Source organism: Panthera uncia, unplaced genomic scaffold (genome assembly GCF_023721935.1).
Source record: "Panthera uncia isolate 11264 unplaced genomic scaffold, Puncia_PCG_1.0 HiC_scaffold_876, whole genome shotgun sequence".
In the NCBI taxonomy this organism is placed as follows: domain Eukaryota; kingdom Metazoa; phylum Chordata; class Mammalia; order Carnivora; family Felidae; genus Panthera; species Panthera uncia.
Genome location: NW_026060063.1, coordinates 1 through 19,838, shown reverse-complemented (window position 1 = coordinate 19,838; position 19,838 = coordinate 1). Strand labels below are relative to the sequence as shown.

Genomic DNA, 19,838 nt, shown 5'->3' with positions numbered 1-19,838 from the left:
GACCAAACAAAGCACGGGTGCTGTTGCTGTGCCTGTCCCGCCGGGGCCCTTGTCGCTCAGCCTGACACCGGGTGAGGTACTGATATTTGCGGGGAAACTCTTACCCGGGCTCATTCGCTGCGCGTTAGAGCCTCAAAGCAGCCGTCCATAGCTGTGTGCCATGAGGCGGGGGCCCCTGTGTGGTCAGGGAGCAGAGGCTGATCTGGGGAAGGGGAGGCAGGTCTCCAGGCACTGAGATCTTCACCCGCAGCTTCAAAGACAGGGAGGGGTTTGCGAACTCGAGGCCCCTCCCAGAAGCTTCCCCTGGGACATTTCACCTCCTCCGCCCCCCAGGTCCCAGCTGGTCCCTGTGTGGCCAGTGATCCTCTTTAATGGATGGGGGGACCATCAGCTCTTGAAGGGGTTGGAATGTGGGGGGAGAGCCTTGAGGGTCCCCCAGCAGTGCCGGATAGGAGACGTGCCTGAGTGTTTCCTTTCGCCGCCATAGCACATTGCCACCAGTTTATTCCCTGACCGCTCTAAGGCCAGAAGTCAACGATGGTTGTCACTGGCCGAAATCAAGGTTATTGGCCAGGCAGTGCTCCCTCCGGAGGCTCTAGGGGAGGACGCTTTGCCTGCTGTACGTTTATGGAACAGGACTTAAGACAGGGTAGAGGTCCTGACTTCACTGTGGACTGACTGCCGTTGACATGGTTGCTATTATTCTTTTATTTGTTCGAGCATTTCCCACTTTACACAGAAGGGCAGCGCGGCCCAGAGGGGTGATGTCCCCTGCTCCGGGTCCCAGCACGTGTTGGGTCTGGGCTTCCTGCTCAGCCCGCCCATCTCTGGCACCCATGTTCCCGAGCACCCACCAATGCTGCCTCTCATGTGCCTGCCACTGCCACAGAAGGGCGGGGGGTTGGGGGGGGGGGGAACAGCTGTCCCCTTGACCTTGACATCAGAGCAGGGAGCTGCGTTCCAGTCTGGCAGGGCGCTTGGGAACATGAGAGGGACACTGGGGCGTGGAGGGCGTCATTCCTGTTCTGTGTTCCTGTTCGGTCCGAGCCTCAATCAGAGGAGCAGGCCTGCCTCTCATAGCACGTGCTCAGTTGGCGCCAGCACCCTGGACTGTGGCTACGGTGCCCTGGGCTGTGGCTACGAAGCCCAGGAAGGGGGGTGGGCGAGGCCTGGGTACCAGTGGGCAGCGCAGTCACCGCTCAAGCAGAACACGGGATGCTTCTGCTTACACCTCTGAAAGCGCATACCGGAAAGAACTGGGTCGCCTTTGAAATCGTCATCCCCACTCTTACCCCCCGGTGACTGTCCAGCAGCTGTCGTCAGTGGTTACCGTATTACGGAGCCTGCCTGGTTACTTCAGCAGCTGTGGGAGGGAGGAGGAGACGGGGCTTTGTGCACATCAGGAAGCATCTTCACTCTTCACTGTTACCAGCAACAGTGTGGGCCTCCAGGTGCCCACCTCCTCCCCAGTCCCCGCCCGAGCTTAGGAACGCGGGTGTCTAACCCTCTCAGAGACACTCAGCAGATGGAAGGATTCATTTCTCTGTCTTCCAGTCCCTGGGCAATGGGAGCAGCGATCCGACCCTGTGTCCCCAGAAAGGAAGAGGTGCCCACCTGCCCCGTTCCTTCGCAGCTGCCTGTCGCGGCATGGGGCCTCTCCCCCCCCCCCCCCCCCCCCCATGCCCATCTGCCATTTAGGAATGGAAGCGTCCAGAATAAAGCATCATCTAAAACCTCTCCAAATGACGGCCAAGTACCGGCCCACACCTTCCAGGGAAGTGCCATCCAAAATATGGCTCAAAGCCCTTGAATGCACTTAGCATTTGTACGGTCTGTTAAGCTAAACGGCATGTATTTGTTTTGCTGCAGAGTGAAAAGAATTTTCCTCTTTTGCGTATTGTTGCAAGACGTTTATTAAGAACACAAGGGATGACCAGCCGTGGTATTAACATTCTAACACAAATTCAGACGCTTGTGTTTTTCCAAGATCACAGCATCCTGGGGAAGACAACCAAGAAACCAACAAAAAACTAAGGCATCGTGGAGACCGTATGCAGGTCGTGCGTTCGTATTCCGTAACCGAGTATAAACCCAGGGCCGTGAAAGCTGTATAATTTTAAAGCCCGATTTCTGTTCTCTGATAAAAAGGAAAGCAGTTTTTGGTTTCACGAACCGGTTTTAAGTCTGTTCACACTTTGTCCTGAACAGTCGTCCTGTGCTAATAAACTCTGGTTCTTGGCACCGCCCCCCCTTCACGTGGCCCAAGATAAACCTAAGAACCCGGGAGGCCTTCTTCCCAAAGGTTCCGCTGCTCATGATACACAGTGCCACGTTTACCAGGGAGAAACAGCTTCCTTCCCGTTCCGCACTGACTCACTGGAAGGAAAAGTGGAAGACGGGTGACAAATCGGCGTTACTGTGTGCCTGTCGCTCACGGTGACAGCCGCGGCTCGGTGGCGGCCCAGGCCTCACGCCGCGCTCAGCGGGTTGGCCACGCGGCCCAGGAAGTGGAGGGCGGTGGAGTCTTGCTCATAAATGGCGAACAGGAACGGGCTGTTGAGGGTCACCTCCAAGGCCTCGGGCCCGTCAGGCTGCTGGGCGGACTCTGTGGGCTCTTCTCCCTCGTCTGCTTTTAGTTCGAAAAGAACGCTGTTCAGCACCTGCAAGGCAGCAGGTGTTGGGACGGCTCCCGAAGGCCCTCGGGGCCCAGCTATGTAGTGCTGTCGCTGGAGGGCGTTTCTCCAGACCGTTCACGCCCCGCCCCTCGGTGTAGACGACCCCCACTCGGCCCAACCCACCCGACAGCTCCTCCCCAGAGTCCCTCCACTTCCCACCTTGCTGTTGCCATCCACCGGGTACCCCGGGCCCTCGGCTGCGGGCCCCTGTGCTCGGTTCATCCCACTCACGTAGCACAGGGGTTCATGCCCCCCAAACAGTGGTCTCCAAGGCCAGAACCGCAGCCCTTCTTCTCCCCAGCAGAGCGTCCAGGCGGCCCCGCTGCAGAGGTGCATCATTCCAGGCAGCAGAGCCACAGTCTGCCTACCACCAAGCATTTCCCTGAAGCAGGTGGCCCTCTGGCAGGGCTGGCACTGGGCCTAGGGGCACTCACTGTCATGGCCCAAGTCCTGGCCCTGCTGTAGGATCTGGGAGGGACCCTGAGGCTAGGCCAGGCTGGGCAGAGCCATAGAACACATGGTGGGGAAGGGTTCGATGCTCTCCACCTGTCCCCAGAAAGCCCTAGAAGGCTCTGGTCACTTCTCTCCTACCCTGCGTGCACACTTACCTGGCCATGCTCTCATCTCCTACCCCGCCCGCCTCCCGGGAGCTCCCCCGTGTCCCTCCTGTCCACGCCTCCCACTCTGCGAACCCACGGAATCCGCTCCGACACAGACAGACACCTCCCGCACGGTACCTTTCCGACTCTGAGCTGGTCGTCGCTGATTTTGCCCAGGTTCGCCTCTGCACCCAGCAGGGTGGGCAGCCTGGCCTGGGCCAGCAGGTCCTGAAGGTCATAGGAGCCTTGTAGTGTCAGCTGGGGCATGGTCAGGCGGATGGTCCTGGGAGGGTGACACACACTTAGGGAGGTCCCGGTGGCCCCCACCGTGAGGCCCTGGGCCCCCCTCACCCGGCTAGGCCATCTTGGGGAAAGTTTGTCAGCAGCAAACATAACAAAAAACTTCCATGTCCTTGGGAATACGGTGAGAAGGGCATACATTTAACAGCGGTGCTCTCTGGGTGTTTGTGGACAGTCTATGCTTCCATTCTGGGTTTAGGTTGGCTGCACCGAAGGTGTATCACCTGGAGAACTTTAAAATGCTATTCTCTGAAATAATGCATCCTGTCTTACTAGCTACCTTTCAGTGGTGTCCTTGACATAGAAACCCCCCACCGTGGGGGGGGTGGGGGGAGAGAGAGAGAGATAGGAGGGATGTCCTGTCACTCTCAGCGGTGGGCACGTTCCTTACATCAGCTCAGTTGACCTTCCTTTGGCATCCCTGAGAGCCCATGGATGTTTCCAGTGACGTACCAAACCCTCACAAGAGGTGACAGTGGACCCATGTCCCTAGTAGCATTATTCACGATAGCCAAAAGGTGGAAGCGGCCCAAGTGTCCGCTGATGGATGAAAAGATACACAGAGCACGGTCCATCCATATAATGGAATGTTAGCCTCAAGGAGGAAGGAAATTCTGACGCAGGCTGCAACGTGGGTGAACCCTGGGGACAAGATGCTAAGGGAAATAAGCCAGTCGCAAAAGGACAAATACCCTATGCCTTCACGCCTCTGAGGTCCTAGAATAGACACATTCAGAGACCGGAAGTAGAAAGGTGGCGGCCAGGGGCGGGGGGAGGGGGAATGGAGAGTTAGTGTTTAACGGGGTCAGAGTTCCAGTCTGGGAAGAGGGAAAGATCCTGGGGATGGGTGGCGGTAAGGGCCACGCAACAGTGTGGATGTGCTCCGTGCCCCTGAGCCGTGTACCTAAAAGATGGGTCAGGTGGTAAGTGTTAGGTGTTTACCACCCACCACAACCAAAAATGATCTAGAAAGGAGACCTCAGGAGGCCACTAGCCACCCCCCTCCCCGAGTGCCTGTCTCGGGGCAGATTTCTGGACCCCACTGCCCTGCGCCTGGGTGGTAGGTCAAGTGTAGCGCCCCCAGCGGAGAATTGCTTTCTTCCCCGCCGCAGGAGCGGAGCAAACCAGGGGGCCTGTGGGGTCAAGGTCATCTTCGAGAAAAAGCCCCTCCCCCGGGTCTCTCGGAAGGGTACGAACCCTTCTGGGAAGTCGGCCCCCCACAAGCTCTTGGATTGCAGTAGATTGTGTGTGTTGGGGGGGGATGGGGCTGGGGGGGGGGTGGCGTCAAAAGGGGCAGATTGAAACGCGGGCATCCAAAACCAGCGGGTGAGCACAAGCCCGAGGAAGGCGTGCTCCCCGGTTCCATTACCTCTCGTGCTCCCGGAAGAAGCTGGTAAACCGAGAGCCACGTCAGTGGATGGCTGGAGGGGTGATGGGGGGATGCCCAGGCCCTCCAGCCCTGAACAGCAGGGGCCGCCCGGCCTGCCCTGCTCACTGCCCCCCCCCACCCCCCCCCCCCCCCCCCCCCCCCCCACGCCCCCCCACCCCCGGCTTCCAGGGGGAGCAGCCCCAGAGGTGCCGGCGGTTTCCCGGGAGCCGTACCGGGGAGAGAGATTCTTCAGCCACGTCAAGAAGTTGTGCTGGAAGCTGAGGGTTTCCACCTGCTGCAGGCCCGACATGCATTGCGGCTGCACCAACAGCAGGCAGGCGCTCCTGCCCAGGGGCACGCGGGTCATGGAGAGGTTGTTCTGGGCGTCGCTCCAGTGCTGGAAGGTGCCCGTGCCCGAAAGCATGGGGACGGGCACTGCCGTGGTGTTGTCCACCCAGAACTCCTGGAGCCCCTCCAGCAGGGAGAACCCCTTCAGCTTTCCTGCGGACCCGGACGGGAGACAAGAGGGGAAGGGTCAGCTGGGGCAGGGGCAGGCGGGTGGGCTCCGGCCGAGGGCGCCACTGAGCAGGGGTGGGGCGGGGCGAGGCCTGGAGGGCAGATCCCGGAAGCGCAGCCCGGGCAGGGGGGCATTCTCCCCGCCCAGGGCATCACCAGCCCCACGGCCCCAGGGGCCCGTTCAAGTCCTCCTCCTGCAAGATCACCGCGGTGACGCCAGCCGCCAGCGGTGAAGACATTGCACCCGCCAGGTGCCACCCTGGGACTTTACACCTGTCGCCTTAAGGCCCACAAAGGAAGGCGGAGAATTTAGGCACCTTCCACCACGACTGAGTGACTAACTCACCCCAGATCTGCCCTGGCCCAAAGCCTGTGGGCTGCCGTGCTCACTTTCTTTTTCTTTTGTTTTTTTGACAAATTCAATTGTTGGGTTCACAGCAAAAGGTAGAGGAAGGTATAGAGATTTCCTGTGTGTCCCCCCCCCCCCACCCCCCCGACACGCACAGCTTCCCGCCCCACGGACACCCCCACCAGGGCGGGACGTCCGTTGACGCTGATGAAGCGACACGGACACATCGTCATGACCCAGAACCCGTGGTTGACATCAGGGCCGTACATTCTCCGGGTCTGGACAGACATGCAGTGACCTGTATCCACCATCACCGCGTCATCCAGAATAGGGTCACGGCCCGACACGCCCCCAGTGCATGCTCGCTCTCCAGCCCGCGAGCAGGGCCGGCGGTGACAGAGACTCCCTTTCTCAAGTCCTAGGACGCGGAGCTGAGCACACACCTCCTGTCACGAAGGCTCCACGTCTCGGGCCCCTGTGCTGCCAGGGACACCCCTACGACCCGGCGCGACCAGTGGCTCTGAGCAGAGGCGCTCCGTGCAAGCTGGCACCAGGCCTCGCCGGTGGGCGGTGAACCCTCTCTGGTGCCCTCGCTCCCGCAGGGCTGTGCACGTGGTGGCAGAACCGAGCTGCCACCCGGCTCAGCTGTCCTCGGAGACAGGACAGACGCCTGCCGAAGGCCCTGTCCCTGGGGGCCTCCCTGTGACCGGAGCCCCTGGCACAGCCCCTCCCCCCTGCAGTCTCCTCGGTCACCGTGAGTGGCCCACGTCGGGGTTCTTTCTGGGGGAATGAGGGGAGGGTAAGGGTGAGTCTGTCACAGAGCAGCTGGGGGTCTGAGGAAAGGCAGCTTCAAAAGCCACGGCTCCCTTTTCTGGGAACAGAGGTCTCTGAAGTGGAGGGGCGGGGGCTGGAAGGACAAGGGTGCCTTCCCAGGGCCTGGGTCTGGCAAGAAGGGACCGCCAGACCCAGCCTCTCCCTCCCCCTTTGTAGTCGGGCCTTGGGGAGACAGGAGCGACAAGCCGTGGTGTCCTTCCTCCCAGGCTCCCCCAGGTCTGGCAGGGGACTCGTTAGTTCAGGGGAAGAAAGGACTGACTCTTTTCCCACCAAGACAGAAAGACGTGAGACTCTGCACCGGAGGCGGCTGCCCGGTCCCGTCTGCTCATCTGAAAAGCACAGCACACCGTCCTCGTCCAGAGGTTAAGTAAATCCCTCAAGGTTAAGTCAGCTGGCGTCGTGGAACCTGTCAGGGCCAGCACCCAGCTTGGGATGACAGCAGGGCCTGGGCAAATGGCGCCCTGGAGCTCGCGGGCTCCCAGCCCCCAAGTGCTCGCCAGTTGGGAACGTGCACCTGACCTCCGCTCAGGTCACGGTAATAGAACGTCATTGCCAAAGGGGAACACAGAGCTCCCAAGACGTAAGTGGACGCGCCGCGGCGGACAGGTGCGTCTCTGTTGGATGGAAACTGAGGCACAGAAAGGTCAGGGAGGGAGATCAGAAGCGGGGATGTGGTGGGGCTGGGTGACCGTCCAGGGCGTTGGAGTCCTGAGCGCGGTTCTGCTTTTCTCTTCGTGGCTTTCCTCGCTCCCCTCTTGTCCAGCCCCATCATGTGAATGCGTGCACGGGGGCTTTTCCAGAATGAGTCCCCGTTTCTGGCACCTGTGGCTCCCTAGCTTCGCCTTTTGGGGGCACGACTTCCTCAGTGAGCTCTCCTCCTGGGGCTCCTCTTAGGAATGGCGAGCTGAGCCCACGAGTCCCCTCTGTCCTCCCCTGCTCAGCTGGATGGCCCCAGTGCTGGACTCTGTTCCCACGACCTGTGAGCACTGGGACCTGAGCATTCCTGGGTCTGCCATCTTCCTCCTGCACCCAGAACAGGCTGGAGGTCCTTCCCCCTTGCGGTTTACAGGCTTCCAGAATGTTTTCAGAGTAAGAAAGCAGCCATGCTCTGTTAAACCTCTCTCTCTCTCTCTCTCTCTCTCTGGCTCCGGTTTGGCTGCTTGCTCGCTTGGCTCGCAAACGCACCCTCCCCGGCCCCTCAGTTTGCAGAGCCACTACCTTAGCATATGCTCCCGGGAGGGTTTGCCTGCCCCGTTGAGCAGCCTTCCGGGAGTCCCCCTCCCCCCTCCACCCTGCCTTCAGTGCACATGGCACAGGCCGCCTGGGCGACCTCTGAACAGAACCCTTTGCCCGCTCCAACACCCGCCAGCCTTCCCAACGTCAGATTCCAAGTCGGAACCCGGCCCGTCTTTCCGGCCCCGCCTTGCACCAGCCACACTCGCTCACTCCCAGCTCCGGCCAAACAGAGCCGCCCTTGCCCTGGTTCCTGGCCCCGAACTCGCTAGCCTTTGCTCACATGTTTGCTCTTCTCCACTGCAGCCCCGCTCCCCGAGCCGCCCCCAGGCCTCTGTCCTCTTCCCCAGTGACCCTCCCTCCTCTGGGTGCTCAGCCCCCCAGGTCCCTTCCTCGGGGACTTTTACCTGCAGCTCTGTACCCTGGGCATTCGCCTGTGGGACCTAGCTGCCCTGCTGAGGCTCGAATAGGCAACCTGGGGTCGGGACCTGTGCGTTCTTCCCGCCTGGCCCCCCCGGAGACGCCCAACTCGGGGAGCTCGCATGCGAACCTCTTCCGTGATTATATATTGAATGAGCGAACTGCCTTCGTAGGGATTTTTTTGCGGGGGAGGAGGGAGTAATGGCCCCTCCCAACATGAAAGGGATTTAAGCAAACAAACGGGCTATGTTTGCATGGACATTGACCTTCTCAAGAGACAGGAACCCCTCCCTCCTGAGCGTAGAGCTGGGCCCCAGGGCCGGGAGGTGGGGGCTTGGGTCCTGGGACACCCGCTCGTGCCTGTGCTTTCTTGAGGAGGCCACTGCGTTGTTGTTTTTTCCTCTAGGGGCAGCAACACCTCTCCACCACACCGCCAGGGGATTGAATGAGAAAAGTAGAAGGATGTACTTTAGTAGCTGCACAGAGTAGGGCAGCAGGTAGGTGGGCCGATAGTTCCGCCTCCTCGAGAGCGACTCCTGGGTGCTCCCTCACATGCGCCACCCTGCCCTTCTCCAAGGCCTGGCCCTTGCTGAGCTGAAATGTTGGGCATTACAGCCACAGTCGCAGGGAACTGTCACCCTTTGGAACCGGCCCGGGGGTAGAGCCCACCCCACCCACAGGGTCTGTCTTACCTTGGAAGCGGACATAGGTGTTGAAAAGTAGGGTGCTGTCTGGGCCGACTCCTGACAGGGGGCTGTTCATTTTCCACCCCATCACTGCCTGCGTGAACGCGTTGATCTTCTCGGCAGCAAGATCTGGGTCCGTGGACAAGTCCAGAGAGCGCTCGAGGGTGATGGGGGCAAAGGGAGCCAGGCCCCGCACAAATGGCTCCTTCAGGCGCAGGCCGGGGGCTGTGAACAGGCCCACCACCGTGGAGAGGAGCAGTCTGGGCTGGCCGCTGGCCCCACCCTGGGCGACCAGAAGGCCCTGGATGGTGTGCAGGGCAGAGAGGACCTTGTGGCCATCCAGCCGGGACGTGCAGCCCTGATCCTCCCCGGGGACGCCCAGGAACGCCTGTAGTCTGCTGGCCGTGGGGTCCAGGGCGCCCAAATAGAAAGAGGCCAGGGTGCCAAAGAGAGCCGTTGGGGACAGGATGGCCGCCCCGCTGGCCGTGCTCCACGACTCACTCAGCATCCTGTACATGTGGAAGCCCAAGAAGTTGAGCATCATCCCCACCTTCGCCGCCCTCAGCCTGTCTTCCTCCTCCAGCCCCTCGGTGGCCAGCACGAGCTGCTCTCGGAGGGCCTCCTCGTCCACAGGGGTTGTCTTGGCCTGAATGGGGACCGGTGTGAAGGTCGGCTCTTTGGGCGCCTCCGCGTTGGACTTCTCCAGCTGCTCACAGCTGCTCTCGCTGTAGACGAGGAGGTGAAAGGGGTGTATGTACACCCGGTCGGCAGCGGCGAGGCCGGCCCAGGCCAGGAGGCAGAGGACGGCGGCCCTCAGGCTCGCACCACCAGGAGCCATCGCTGACGGGGGCGCTCACTTCCGCGGACCCTGCAAAAACGTCCTCTTGTCAGGGGTGACAGTTCTACTCGGTGTGGAGGGGCCCTCTAGCCAGACTTTTAGCCGTTCCAATATTCCCTGCGATCGTTCAGTCCAGGAGAAATCTATCGAAGTCTACACACGTCGAAGAGAAGGGGTAAATTTCAAAGCTCTGGGGAAGACACCGCGCAGGTGCAAAACGCCGCTGTGGGCTGGGCTGCGCTCTCACGGGGCTTATTTTGGGGTGGGCTTTGTGTTTTGTTGTGTCTAATGTTTAAATTTTTCTTTTAACGTCTATTTATTTTTGAGACAGAGAGAGACAGAGCATGAACGGGGGAGGGGCAGAGAGAGAGAGAGAGGGAGACACAGAATCCGAAGCAGGCTCCAGGCTCCGAGCTGTCAGCACAGAGCCCGACGCGGGGCTCGAACTCACGGACCGCGAGATCGTGACCCGAGCCAAAGTCGGACGCCCGACCGACTGAGCCACCCAGGCGCCCCGGTTGTTTTGTCTAATTTTTATAGCGGTGGGGATGTCTTGGGATTAAGACCTCTGGAGAGTTTAAATAGAAATGGGAAGTCGTCCATGAAATCAAGTAAAAATGTTCACAAATGTTTTCACAAAATACTGGAAGCACTTCTCTCCAAGGATATATGAGTGGCTGATATTACTTTTACGTTATGTTAATCAGTGATCTTCTGCTTCGATCAATAATTATATGTTTAATAGAGAATAATATGGAAACACTCAAGCTGATGTTTAAGGGACCACTTTCGGCAATAACGTATCATGATATTAAGGCAAAAAATGTTTTAAACTATTTGTTGAAATCCCAGTCCCTCAAAATGTACTATATCTGGAGACATAAAGAGGTAATTTAGGTGAAGTGAGGTCATCGGGGTGGGGACCTACTCCAATCTGACTGGTGTCCTTCTAAGAAGGGGAGATTCAGGGGCGCCTGGGTGGCTCAGTCGGTTAAGTCCGACTCTTGATCTCGTCTCAGGTTATGACCTCACGGTTCGTGAGTTTGAGCCCCACATTGGGCTCCATGGTGACAGTGTGGAGCCTGTTTGGGATTCTCACTCTCTCTGTCTCTCTCTATGCCCCACCCTCTGCTTGTGCACTCTCCCCCCGCCATCAAAAATAAATAAATAAACTTTAAAAAAGAGAGAGAGGAGATTAAGACACAGACACATCCAGAGGGAAGACACTGTACAGACTGAGGATGGCCACCTATCTAGAAGCCAAGGAGAGAGGCTCCGAAGAAGCCAGCCCCGCTGACACCTTCATCTCAGGTGGGTAGCCGCCAGAATCGTGAGATAACATGTCTATTAAGTGACCCAGTCTGTGGGGCTTCGATATGGCCCCTAAGCAAACTCATACATTCACGCGCCCCTGGCTGTAAGTTTTCCCCTCGAAAACCAAACGTGGACCAGACTGCCGGTCTCTTGGAGGCCTCTTGGCCCCAGGGTAGGCGGTAAACCAGTTTGGAATACAAAACTAGCACACACAGGGGCACCTGGGTGGCTCAGTTGGTTGAGCGTACCACATCGGCTCAGGGCAGGATCTCGAGGTTCGTGAGTTCGAGCCCCGCGTCGGGCTCTCTGCTGTCAGCCTGCCAGCGGCTCAGTCAGTCAAGCGTCCGACTCTCGGTCTCGGCTCAGGTCACCATCTCACGGCTCGTAGGATCGAGCCCCGAGTCGGGCTCCACGCTGACAACATGGAATCTGCTTGGGATTCTCTCTCTCTGCCCCTCCCCACCCCTTCAAAAAAAATAAATTAAAAAAAAAAAAAGAAAAGCTGGACCACACTGAGTTATCAGGAAAGCTTGTGGAAGCAGAGTGCCGGAGAAATCTTGCAGTAACAGGCACCCCGTCCAGGGTTGGGGCCAGGCAGGTAAGCACAGCCCCCTCCCTGCTCCACCCCTCCTGCACCGCCTCGTCTCGGCACCGTCTGGGGGGGGTTGGGGGGGAGCAATTTCATGGATCACTGTCGTTGCTCTCAGCTGGGATCAGCTGCTGCTGCCCCGGCTGGTCCTAAGTCAGCACGCAGCAGGAGCCTGTGATTCTCCCCTCCTCCACCACCCTCCCCCTCAGCCTCCCTCTCCCCTCCCCTCCTCCAGGTATCCCGACTCCTCGTGGTTCCGTGGCCTGATGAAATGGTGAGATCGGCAACCGACCCTAATACAATGCTTATCATTGCCGGGCGGTGTTCTAGGGCTTTCCATAGACTCGTCTCATCCTGCTGGGGCTTCCTTGACCCCGCGTTTCACACCGCAACTGTCCCCCGCCACGCCTGACACTCTGGGCTCACCGATCCTGCTTTTACTTCCTTTTCCCTTAGCGCCGATCACCCTGTAACCGTCTGCAGCATGTATCTGTTTATTTTTTCGTTTTCAGTTCTGTCCCTTTGCACATGAAAGCAAACCCCATGAGAGCGGGGTCCTCGCTCGGTTTTGTTCGCTGATGCATGGACACCGCAGTCCCAGAAATGCGCCTGGGACCTCGTAGGTACTTGGTACATAATTGTCAATGGAGCACTTACCGCGGGTTTGCAGAGGAGGTCCGGTGATTTGCTCTAGGCCACACAGGTCACGCAGTTCTGTCAGAGAGACAGAACTAGGATTCAAACCCAGGCCCCCCCCCCCCCCCCCCAGACGCCATAGTCCACACGCTTCAGCACCGATCTGTAGTGCCTCTTGAACAAAATAATAAGACTTTGTCTTTCTAGTTTATCCTAAAGTTTAGAAAGCACTCTCACGTTAGATTAGCTCTTTTGATTTACATACACCCTGGTTCAGGAGCAAGGAAGGCCAGGCATTGCCATTTGTCCCATTTTACGGCTGAGCCACCCGAGGCTCGGGGGTACAGCGTGATGAGTGCACAGAACACAGCCTTGAACGCAGAGACAGCGCTGCCTCGAGGGAGGGGCGGGGAGTCAGACGCTGGCCACTCCTCATCCGAGCCCTGTGGGGACGCGGCCCCGGGGGCCAACTGAGTCAGCCTCCCCCAGCTCCGCCACCTGCACCGCAAGTTTGCTCTTCCTTCTGCTGGCAGGGGACCCAGGGGACTCCAGGCCACCATGACTCTGCTCCTGTGCCAGCCCCTGAGGCCCCAGCCCCGCTCATGGGCGGCAGGAGGACCCGGCCACTCTCTTCCCTTCTGCTGGGGAGGGACGGCTCCTCTGATGGGAGCTGGGTTGTGCTGTGGGAGAGGACAGCCCCCACGTCTGGATGTCTGCTGTGACAGGAGAGGAAAGGCCGCCTGTGAGTCTTCCATGGTGATGTCCCCGTGCTGCACGGACCCCTGGCTTCTGGCCCTCAGCAGCTCTTTTCACCTCCCCACAGAGGCCCCCCACCGGCTTCTCCTCCCTGCATATGACTCAGCTGCCCTGAGAGAGACAGGGAGGGGTGTGTAAGGAGAGGGCCTCCCAGCTTACCTTCCGCCTTTAGTTCCCCCAAACAGAGGCAGCCTCTTCCCCTGGCAGGGCCGCGGAGGCCCTATTTATACGGGAGGGGTGGGGACGGCGCCGTTCCCAGAGCGTTCTGTGCCCAGGCTGGGGAGGAGGGGGGGTGACATCACTTGGCCCAGCGGTGGGGGTGGGGGGCCTCAGGCAGCCAGGCCGGGCCGGAGGACAGGCGCCAGAGCGACTCTCATGCAGGGACTCCTTCCAGGAAGTCAGGGTGATCGATAACACACTTTCACTGCTGAACAGGATGAGCTGGAATGCCGTCGAGTTACACATTTACTGAAGTTTTCCTGCACTGGGGCTGCAGGTCCGGAACACAGGAGCGTCCCATGTAGGGGTGTGATTGATGTGTCTCTGCCCTGAGGCTTGGCAACCCCAGGCCAGCCACCCAAGCCTTCTCTCTCTCTCTCTCTTTTTTTTTAAGTTCATTTATTTTGAGAGAGACAGAGACAGCGCGAGTGGGAGAGGGCAGAGAGAGAGGGAGAGACAAAGAATCCCAAGCAGGCTACGCATTGTCCGCAGGGTCCCAAGTGGGGACCGAACCCACGAAACCATGAGCTCGTGACCTGAGCCAAAACCAAGAGTCGGACACTCAACCGACCGAGCCACCCAGGCGCCCCTAACCCAAGCCTTCTGACGGAGCCCTGTTTGGGGTGTGCTTCAAAGAGGCCCGAAGAGTGCTCTTGGAAGCCCCGTGGGCAGGGGAAGGAGGGGCAGCCCGGGGGTGACATCTGACCCCATGGCCTTGAGCAGCTCAGGCAGCCTTTAGCACCTGCTCCATGAGAGGCCCTCTGACGGGCAGGGGGAGGAACACACGACCAAGCCGAAGCACCTTCTAGAGACTCGTGGTTTAGCTGGGGAGATGGTTAGACACCAGCAATGATACAGCCAGAGGGAAAGGCACCGACAAAGAGCTTTCAGATCACAGGAGGGAACAATCCGTTCAAACTGGGGAAGGTTTCAGGCAGGAATGTCATTTCAGTCACGACTTGAAGGGTAAATAAGCTGGACTTAGAAGCTGAGGAAGGGATTTTAGAGGTTTATACGATGGGAACAGAGGTGGGGAAGCGTGGAGCCTGTTTGGGGGACGCCTGCACCCCTAAGGTGCTACAGGGGAGGGCAGGGGTGACAGAAAATTGCCGCTGCTTCCTGTGCTTGTCCCCAGGGACCACGAGGGTGCCGAGTCTTTCGTGGGTGTCCCCGGATGCAGGGCTTCAGGCCAAACTCTCCAGGATCGGAGCCAACTGCCCAAGATGAAACACACATGCACCCCTAGGTCTGGGGCGTGTGACCGAGTGATGTGGAAAGAAAGGACACTGGTTGGAGCCTGCACACCAGCTCAGAGATCAAAGTCGATGCCACAAGAGGGAGGAACTGAAGATGTCTAAGCAGAGGAGTGCCATGAAGCTGGACTTTTAAAAAAAATTTTTTTTAATGCTTATTTTTTTTTCAATATATGAAATTTATTGTCAAATCGGTTTCCATACAACACCCAGTGCTCATCCCAAAAGGTGCCCTCCTCAATACCCATCACCCACCCTCCCCTCCCTCCCACCCCCCATCAACCCTCAGTTTGTTCTCAGTTTTTAACAGTCTCTTATGCTTTGGCTCTCTCCCACTCTAACCTCTTTTTTTTTTTTTTTTCCTTCCCCTCCCCCATGGGTTTCTGTTATGTTTCTCAGGATCCACATAAGAGTGAAACCATATGGTATCTGTCTTTCTCTGTATGGCTTATTTCACTTAGCATCACACTCTCCAGTTCCATCCACGTTGCTACAAAGGGCCATATTTCATTCTTTCTCATTGCCACGTAGTATTCCACTGTGCATATAAACCACAATTTCTTTATCCATTCATCAGTTGATGGACATTTAGGCTCTTTCCATAATTTGGCTATCGTTGAGAGTGCTGCTATAAACATTGGGGTACAAGTGCCCTTATGCATCAGTACTCCTGTATCCCTTGGGTAAATTCCTAGCAGTGCTACTGCTGGGTCATAGGGTAGGTCTATTTTTAATTTTCTGAGGAACCTCCACACTGCTTTCCAGAGTGGCTGCACCAGTTTGCATTCCCACCAACAGTGCAAGAGGGTTCCCGTTTCTCCACATCCTCTCCAGCATCTATAGTCTCCTGATTTGTTCATTTTGGCCCCTCTGACTGGCGTGAGGTGATATCTGAGTGTGGTTTTGATTTGTATTTCCCTGATGAGGAGCGACGTTGAGCATCTTTTCATGTGCCTGTTGGCCATCCGGATGTCTTCTTTAGGGAAGTGTCTATTCATGTTTTCTGCCCATTTCTTCACTGGGCTATTTGTTTTTCGGGCAAGGGAATTAAAAGCAAAAATGAATTACTGGGACCTTATGAAGATTAAAAGCTTCTGCACAGCAAAGGAAACAACCAACAAAACTAAAAGGCAACCAACGGAATGGGAAAAGATATTTGCAAATGACATATCGGACAAAGGGCTAGTATCCAAAATCTATAAAGAGCTCACCAAACTCCACACCCGAAAAACAAATGCTTGTTTATTTTTGAGAGGCAGAGAGATACAGAGTGCGAGTGGGGAAGGGGCAGAGAGAGAGGGAGACACAGAATCCAAAGCAGGATCCAGGCTCTGAGCTGTCAGCACAGAGCCCAACGCAGGGCTCGAACTCACGAACTACGAGGTCGTAACCTGAGCTAAAGTTGGACGCTTAACCGACTGAGGCACCCAGGCACCCGTGGACTTCTTTTTCTCCTTCTTCTATTTTTAATGTTTATTTATTTTTGAGAAACACAAGCAGGGGAGGGGCACAGAGAGGGGGACAGAAGATCTGAAGCAGGCTCTGCACTGACAGCAGAAAGCCTGATGGGGGGCTTGAACTCACCAACCACAAGACCATGACCTGAGCCCAAGTCTGATGCTCAACCGATTGAGTCACCCAGGTGCCCCCAGACTTCCGCTTTTACAAATGTCCTCTAACTGCGACAAGCATCCATGTGCCAGGTATCAGTCAAAGTTCCAAGCTCAGGCCCCGGAGAGAATGATGAAACCAATAACCAAGACAAGGACAAGGTTAGATTGAGCAGCTGGTTAAAAATCAAAATTCTACCAAGTAAATGTGAAGACCCAATGATTCGTGAGCCGGGCAGCATCCCATCCAGCAAAGAGAGGGGAGCCCCACTGAGCCAAACAAAAGATCTTGAAGGCAGAGAGAGGGCATACAGACAACTAATAAAGGAATTTATTAGCAAGGAGTTCACTGTTTAGACAACATTGCCCTCCGAAGGGGAGCGGAAGGGTCTATGAGTAAATTTCCTAGGGTCGACCAGAAGACTCCACGTTGACCAACGAAAGGTTGCGTCCTTGGGAGGCTGAAACTGCAGTTAGGTTAGCTATTCAGTCTTGGTTTGCCGAGTTAGCCTAAGCGATACCATTTGGGGCCCGTGGTTTTCTTTTTAACATGCTGCTACATGCCAGGTGCATACATCTTCTTAGAGGTCTGCAATACAAATGTTAGCATGCCCACCATCCAAGGAGAGAACACGGAGGCCCCAAGAGGTTCAGCCATCTGCGAAATGTCACCCAGAAAGAAGGTGGTGAATCCAGGTCTGTCTGACATCAATGGCTACTCTTTTCCTACCACAGTCATTCTTGTGTTCAATTTATTTTCTTTTTATTGGGGGGGGGAGGGGCAGAGAGCGAGAGCGAGAGCGAGAGAGAGAGAGAGAGAGAGAAAATCCCAAGCAGGCTCCGTGCTTGATTTCATGACCCTGAGATCATGACCTGAGCCTAATTCAAGAGTTGGGCAGTTAACCGACTGAGCCACCCAGGCGCCCCTGAAGTTCAATTTCTGATCATGAGTCTTAGCCCAGCTCTTCAAAGGACAGCAACTATTTCACAGTATTAAGGGGAAGGAGGACATCTGCTGTCTAGACAAACCATAGTGCACACATTTTTATTAAACTCGTGAAGTCTGGGGAAGGGTCCCTGGACCCAAAATATGTATAAAATACATTTTACTGTATTATTTCAAAATGGCCCCGAACAGTGGGTAAATTAAGGCATGAAGAGGTGAATCATGGGACCATAGAACCGGAAGGGGCCTCCCAAGACTACCACCCTTAGATCCTGCCAACTATGCCCTAGAGCACCTTCTTTTAACCTTCTTAAGTCCTCTGGTGCCTGGACTGGTAGGGCGACAGGACCACAGCCTGTGTGGTCTCTGTCCTGACTCTCCCCTTTAATGCAACCCCCCCCCCTTCTACTCATCCCCCACGTTGCATCAGGAGGTGACCAGATGTCTGAGTAGCTCTCAGACTCCTGCCTATGGAGCATCCCAGGACTCGGAGGGCAGTCTGCTAATAAGCTCACTCTTGCCGACGGGCACGAGTTTCTTTCACTGACATTAAAGGGCAGGGTCCCGTAAGATTGGGCTGCCAGAATGGTACTGACATGCTCCTCTTTGGAGAACTCTCAAATCACACATGGGACTTCAGGGCTCTGAGCTACCAAGAGCCACTGCCAAACCCTGGGCTTGAGCCATGTGTGGGTCCATGTATCTGCTCTCATCCACCTGTGTCCCATGTATCCTTCTCAGGGTGACTGTGGGCATCCTTCTTCTTGTGGACCCCCTGCCTCTGGCCCTCAGAATGCACCCCCTACATGCTCCACAGGCTCTGGACCAGTCAGGCTTGCTAACTGATCCATTTGACCGATGCACCTCAAATCAGTGCAGTGGCGTTGTGCCCTCCAGGGTGGTCTCCAGCCATGCCAGACGAGGGAGGGACATTCCTTGGGACAATGAGACCCCCCTTTGCCCTCATACCATGGCTCTTCACCCATCTTCCCTGCGGGTGTTGGGTGCAGAAGGCAGGTCAACACTGGAAGAGATGATGCTCTAGGAACGCACCCTTCCTGTCTGGCCCATGGAGCTCAGGAGGGGACACGATTAGAAGACGTGTTATTCTGTTTATGCCATAAAAATCCCAAACAGTTGGGGTGCCTGGGAGGCTCAGTTGGTTCAGCATCTGATTCCCGATACCAGGCCAGGTCATGATCTCGTGAGTCGTATGTTCAAGCCCTGCAGAGGGCTCCACGCTGACAGTGGGGAGCCTGCCTGGATTCTCTCTCTCCCTGCCCCTCCTGAATGCTCTCTCTCTCTCTCTCTCTCTTAAAATAAATAAACTAAAAAAGAAATTGCAAGCAGTGAAGTTCACATGACCAGAAAAAGGATTCTAATTCAGACTGCCCCCTTGCATTTGTCATCATCAACCAAGTACAGGGCAACCTTGGTGAGTCGTTGGGAGCCAGCATCCCCAGATGGTGCCACTGAGGACACAGCTTCCAGAGTGACGACGTGGTGTCGGGGAACTACAGAGGCGGGAAGGTCTGTGCTGCCTCAACACAAACAGGCTTGAGGCGCTACCGATGTGCTGCGGCGGGTAGGAAGTTATCCAGTAATGTCACACTTGACAATAAAGAACACGAAGAACCTTTGCATTCACGGATTAGACAAGAGAGCCATAAGTGCCTCTTCTGTAACCACCGTGCTAAGTCTGCATTAAAAAAAAGTCACTACCTCTCACGGTGGCCCATGAATTCTGGGATGTAATTCTATCACATAATTTTAAAATTAATTTGCTTGTATAGATAAGTCCCCCTCAAAAGTGACTTGTCTGTGGCCCCACATGGCTCGGTGGTGGCCTGGCCTCAAGGGAACATCCAAAGCGTCCCGCCTCTGAGTGCTCACCGGCTCCCTAGACCCGGGCCCCCCCCCCCCCCCCCCCCCCATCGGCTAGCTTCTGCAAACCACGCCCTTGAGTCCCTTGGAGCGATTCCCCCCTTCTCGCAATTTCTTCAGTCCTGAGAGACCCTGCCACACAATTACAGGCTTTAGTGTATTTGAAAGCAGCGTCTCAGAGGTTCCAACACACGTCAAAGTTCATTTCAGACTTGTTGCAAGGTGGAGAGAGGTCTCTCAGCAGAAATTTTGCTCTTGGTAATGACAGGTTATTGGGGAAAAAATAAGGAAGCAATCATTGTTAAGTTGGACACAGTAAAGGATGTCTGCGTCAACTTTTTTCGAGATTGGTTAAAGGCCATTAATCAGCTCCTAAGGGTGACCATCGACTGGGTGAATTTTCAATGCCGGGCTTTTAAGCTCATTAAAATAAATCAGAAAATTGCTAGAGCATTTTATCCAGACCGTAAATTATTCCCAGAAGAAGTAGCCACTAAAACAGGCTATCAACTTTTGACCTGGTTCAGATTTAGAACAATTTCTTTTTAATAGTACGATTTCTCTCTTTCTTTCTTTTCTTTTCTTTCTTTCTTCCTTTCTCTTTCTTTTCTTTCTTCTTTCTTTCTCTTTCTTTCTTTCTTCCTTTTATTCTTTCTTTTTTTCCTTTCTCTTTCTTTTCTTTCTTCCTCTTTCTTTTCTTTTTCTTTTTCTTTCTTTGTTTTATTTTCTTTCTTTTATTTTCTTTCTTTTTTCCTTTCCCTTTTCTTTCTTTCTTTCTTTCTTTCTTTCTTTCTTTTATTTTCTTTCTTTTT

The 19,838-nt window shown here is 55.9% G+C and overlaps 1 protein-coding gene across 3 annotated transcripts; it reads right to left on the bottom strand.

Moving 5' to 3' along the window:
- Positions 1-2,008: 2,008 nt before the first annotated feature.
- LOC125918486 (angiotensinogen-like) lies at positions 2,009-13,368 on the bottom strand. 3 transcript variants are annotated; one of them, XM_049624470.1, is made up of 6 exons: positions 13,274-13,368; positions 12,380-12,436; positions 8,988-9,849; positions 5,177-5,444; positions 3,413-3,557; positions 2,009-2,660 (listed from the first exon to the last, which is right to left on the bottom strand). In XM_049624470.1, exons 3-6 carry the CDS (start codon positions 9,817-9,819, stop codon positions 2,469-2,471), a joined length of 1,437 nt encoding a protein of 478 aa, XP_049480427.1. In that variant the 5' UTR covers positions 9,820-9,849; positions 12,380-12,436; positions 13,274-13,368; the 3' UTR covers positions 2,009-2,468. The 3 variants fall into 3 exon arrangements, with proteins under 3 accessions (XP_049480427.1, XP_049480428.1, XP_049480429.1); XM_049624471.1 differs by lacking the exon at positions 12,380-12,436 and having other exon boundaries at positions 13,274-13,333; XM_049624472.1 differs by lacking the exons at positions 2,009-2,660; positions 3,413-3,557 and adding an exon at positions 3,866-4,478.
- Between the last annotated feature and the right edge of the window lie 6,470 nt (positions 13,369-19,838).